The sequence below is a fragment of the Gadus chalcogrammus genome, chromosome 4 (assembly GCF_026213295.1).
Source record: "Gadus chalcogrammus isolate NIFS_2021 chromosome 4, NIFS_Gcha_1.0, whole genome shotgun sequence".
Taxonomy (NCBI): domain Eukaryota; kingdom Metazoa; phylum Chordata; class Actinopteri; order Gadiformes; family Gadidae; genus Gadus; species Gadus chalcogrammus.
In genome coordinates, this window is record NC_079415.1 from 36,636,109 (window position 1) to 36,641,024 (window position 4,916).

The 4,916-nt window shown below is 43.6% G+C and overlaps 1 protein-coding gene across 1 annotated transcript in view; it reads right to left on the reverse strand.

The window, feature by feature from the left end:
• Window positions 1–2,887: 2,887 nt before the first annotated feature.
• Window positions 2,888–4,916, reverse strand: part of LOC130381248 (solute carrier family 22 member 13) — a 7,908-nt gene continuing 5,879 nt past the window's right edge. Inside the window, exon 9 of the mRNA XM_056588736.1 lies at window positions 2,888–4,522. Within this exon, the coding sequence (XP_056444711.1) occupies window positions 4,243–4,522 (280 nt within the window). The 3' untranslated portion in view covers window positions 2,888–4,242. The remainder of the gene's footprint in view (window positions 4,523–4,916) is intronic.

The window sequence follows — 4,916 nt, forward strand, 5'->3', positions numbered from 1 at the left end:
AGATCGTAGAGCTTGGTCTAGATCCTGCCCATATTGTTGGGCAGGATGAAGTAGACTAAAGGCTCGGTCTACATCCTGCCCATATTGTTGGGCAGGATGAAGTAGGCTATAGGCTCGGTCTAGATCCTGCCCATATTGTTGGGGAGGATGAAGTAGGCTATAGGTCTAGATCCTGCCCATATTGTTGGGCAGGATGAAGTAGGCTATAGGCTCGGTCTAGATCCTGCCCGTATTGTTGGGCAGGATGAAGTAGGCTATAGGCTATATATAGTCGCAGGGAGTGTGACGTCACGTACGAGACGTGTAGTCTTTCTCATTGTGTTTTCTCTACAGCCTTTAACTGAACAATTGCACAATAAACGGTCAAACTCTTGACATGAAAAATTATCATTTAAATCCTCAAACATGTAATCCGGGGCATATAAAGATAGATAATTACTTTCCCTCCATTGAAACCCATTCATATTTTTCGATCTCATAGGTCCCATGGGCTCTACCGGAAGGGGCGTGACTTCGCCACTCTATTGGGTTAGGGTTCAGCCTCCCGGTTCCCTCGGTCTAATGTCTGGGAAACAACATAGGGTTAGGGTTAACCCTAACCCATAACATGGGTTTTTTTAATGATCGTACGTAAAAAAATATGGGTGGCAAAGAAGTAAAAGCTGCGTCACGTTTTGAACTACACACTTTTTCCATCTACTTTCGACTGGGTTTTGGGATTGTCGGTGCCATTAAAGTGGTAATCGATTATTAATGCTACTTTAAAGGTTGGGTATGGAATTCTCTTTTTTGGCCATTTTTGCAAAATTACTTAATCCTTATCATAACCCACTTACAGCCAGTGAGTTAGAAGTACTGACATGGAAATTAAACAAGTCAATCATCTGTGGAACGGGCAGGGCTTGAAAAACTCCAGCCAATGATTTCCAGAACCACCGAGTGGCATTGGACAGCAAGTACGTCAATCAAACGGTCGTATTGCACTCCCCCTCTCCCTCCCCCGCTCCCCGCGTGACCCCTTCGTGCACGAACTCAAAGCTCGTGACCCAGAGCAAGCTCCTGTTAGTTGTTATCCTGCGGTAGCTACTGGAGCTAGCTAACTAGCTAATGGCTCGCTCTCGCGCATCTGTGTTCGCTCGTGCATGATTGCGCGTCCATGTACTTGGAATGGGTGGAGTCAGAGTCAGCGTTGAAGGAGAGGGGGTAGGACCATTTGAGTGCATTTTGTGTATTTTCAAAATCTGGTGGCGTTACGCAAATCCAATACCCAACCTTTAACGGCACCGACAATCTAAAAACCTGTGATTGGCTGAAAACGAGGAGGCATCTGATTGGCTACAGAGTTCCTTGTTGAAAGAAATGCATTTTTGAATCTAGCCACGTCAGGAGAGTCTCAAAAATCCACATATAAATACAGACCAGTTCACACACAAATGCAAACAAGTTCACAAATGAAAAGCGTCTTGTAAATTCAAGTTTAACAGTTTGTATATAAATGTGGGCCTAACAACATCCAAATACATTTTTGATGAAAATTGCAAAAAAAAGATTAATTCATGTTGTATTTATCTATTTATATTACATTTATTTAGAACAAAACCAATTTGTGTGTGGATCAGAAGTGTCTTTGTGAAACTTATTTTTGTTTATGGATTTATTTTCCATTTATACTAGTGCTGTTAAGCGATTAAAATATTTAATCGCGATTAATCACATTAATGTCATAGTTAACTCGCGATTAATCACACATTTTTTTTCTATTCTAAATATCCCTAGATTTTGTGCTGCTAGCCTTTTAGTGAGATCAGAGAGTGTTGAGAAGGAAAGCAATAAAATATATTTGGTAAGATGGATATAACAAGAGAGACCCGCAGTGAATTCAACCTGGTCCACTTGACATCGGGTAGGTGCATGACAGTGGTACCGTGAAACTTCAATAGCCTTTATAGGCTTTTATTAGTCTCAATCACTGAACTTTCGAACAAAACTCTTGCTTGAATATTCCTACCGTACGTAGGCCTATACACATTACCAGGCTATCGAATAATGGCTACACACACACACACACGGTGGCGGACTCGTAATCAGGAGAGTCGGGAGAATTCCCGGTGGGCCGTTAACGTTTCAGGGCTGTCGGGCTGATTACTGCGGGATAACAATATTGCGTTCATAAACGTTCCTTGCAGCGCCGTCCGTATCCTTGCTTGCCCCAACAAGTTTGTGCGGCGCACTTGTTGGTTTGTTTCCGGTGTAGCTAGATCCGGTATGGTGTTGTAGTTTTTCTAATGTGACTATCTTTTACTATACAGCAGGTGAAAAAACTACAACGTTTGCCAAGCCAAAGGAGCGTTAATCGCGCGATAAAAAAATTAATGCTGTTAAAATTGGTTTGCGCTAACGCCGTTAATAACACGTTAAACTGACAGCACTAATTTATACATACTGATATCCATTTGTGTGTGCATTGAAATGTATTTTTGAGAAGAGTAATATATATATAAATCACAAAATACCTTTGTGAATCCTTCTCTGTGCATTCATTATTAATGAGACTGTTAACCCAGACCCCATAGAAATCTTCCGAGATCAACTGTTACTCTGGAAAGGAGTTTAAACGAATGCTATATGCTGAGAACATATTAGTGGTGATAAGACTGCAGCCAACCGAATCGCCCCGTTCTGGGAGGAGGCGTGGCCTATACGGTCTGAGAGGGTGTGGCCTGTGCGGTCTGAGGGGGAGGAGCTGTAGTACCAGGGAGGTCGCTGTAATACCAGGAAGGTCCGCCAGAGGTCGCTCTAGTACCAGAGATTTCCACCCGACACGTTCCAAACCATACTACGTTTATTTTGAAAATTCCATTTTGGATATCTTTATAAAAATGCTTAATGAGGGATTTCATGAGTAAACTGGCATTCGGAACTAGAACCCAACCTTGTAATTACATAACACCCAACATGCTGTGTTCCACTCTGTATGAAGTTTACGTTAGGAGTGACTCTCTGGAATGTTAATGAGTGTGTGTGTGTGTGGGGGGGGGGGGGGCTCTGAAACAGCAGGGGGGAACTCTAAGCCCTGGAGAAGACATTGTTCGGCTGGTTAATGAGTGACCAGGTGACCACGTCTCCCCCTCCGGCCAAAGGTTCTCCACTGACATGTCATAAGCTCACATATGACCTAATTAGTTAGCTAATTAAAGGAGCTGTCCGGCCGCCTTTAAAGGGAAGGCTTCAAGGATCCGATTATATTTAATATTATTAAGGATAGGAGAGTAGGAAGGATAGTAAACATTAAAGTTAAGAGTCCAATATAGTAAATATATGAATGTTAACAGAGCCCAACATTGTGTATGTATTAATGTTAACAGAGTCCAACATAGTCAATATATTAATGTTAACAGAGTCCAACATTGTATATACGTTAATGTTAACAGATTCCAACATTGTATATATTAACGTAACAGAACAACATGGTAAATATAGTAAAGTTATCAATGTTCCATTAAAGTACAATATAACGTGATGAAAGAAAGAAGAAATGTTTCCACTAAGCGAACCATAACTAACCTGCATAACAAAAACAAACTTAAACATTGAACACCAGAATAACTTAAAGTCTAATCAATCAAAACCACAAAAAAAAACTCAAACGTGATTGGTCGATACTGCTCTGAACACAAACACACTTCAAGGAAAACTGCTGGTTGACTGGCCTTCAAGATGGTGGTCAAGGTGAGTCTACCTGGTTAAGGCGAGTCAAGGTGAGTCTACCTGGTTAAGGTGAGGCTACCTGGTTAAGCTGAGTCTTAACCTGGTTAAGGTGAGTCTACCTAGTTAAGCTGAGTCTTAACCTGGTTAAGCTGAGTCTTAACCTGGTTAAGCTGAGTCTTAACCTGGTAAAGGTGAGTCTTAACCTGGTTAAGGTGAGTCTACCTGGTTACGCTGAGTCTTAACCTGGTTGAGTTGAGTCTTAACCTGGTCAAGGTGAGTCTACCTGGTTAAGGTCAGTCTTAACCTGTTTGAGTTCAGTCTTAACCTGGTTAAGGTGTGTCTACCTGGTTAAATGGAGTCTTAACCTTGTTAAGCTGTGTCTTAACTTGGTCAAGGTGAGTCTACCGGGTTAAGGTGAGTCTTAACCTGGTTGAGGTGAGTCTTAACCTGGTTTGGGTGAGTCTTAACCTGGTTAAGGTGAGTCTTACCTGGTTAAGGTGAGTCTTAACCTGGTTGAGGTGAGTCTTAACCTGGTTAGGGTGAGTCTACCTGGTTAAGGTGAGTCTTAACCTGGTTGAGGTGAGTCTTAACCTGGTTAAGGCGGACCCTCGACTGTCTCTCACAGTCCTCCAGCGAATCAGGGAGCGGCCCTTGGCTGGTCTCCGGTAGCAGCAGGCAGAAAAGGCTGCCTATGATTGGTCCACAGCCGTAGATAATCATGGCAGCCAATGGGATGCCGGCGCTGAAGTCGAGCAGCGTGTTGAAGACGGAGCCGGCACGGTAGAACACGTTGACCAGGGCCAGGCACCTCTGTCTGGAACACAACACACTGTCTAACCCTGACCTGATGATGGTGCATACTGTCTAACCCCGACCGGGTGATGGTCGGTACTGTCTAACCCCGACCGGGTGATGGTCGGTACTGTCTAACCCCGACCGGGTGATGGTCGGTACTGTCTAACCCCGATTGGGTAATGGTCTGTTCTGTCTAGCCCCTACCTGCTCCTAAATGACCTGTCTCTGTACTGTCTAACCCCTACCTGCTCCTTAATGACCTGTCTCTGTACTGTCTAACCCCTACCTGCTCCATAATGACCTGTCTCTGTACTGTCTAACCCCTACCTGCTCCTTAATGACCTGTCTCTGTACTGTCTAGCCCCTACCTGCTCCTTAATGACCTGTCTCTGTACTGTCTAGCCCCTACCTGC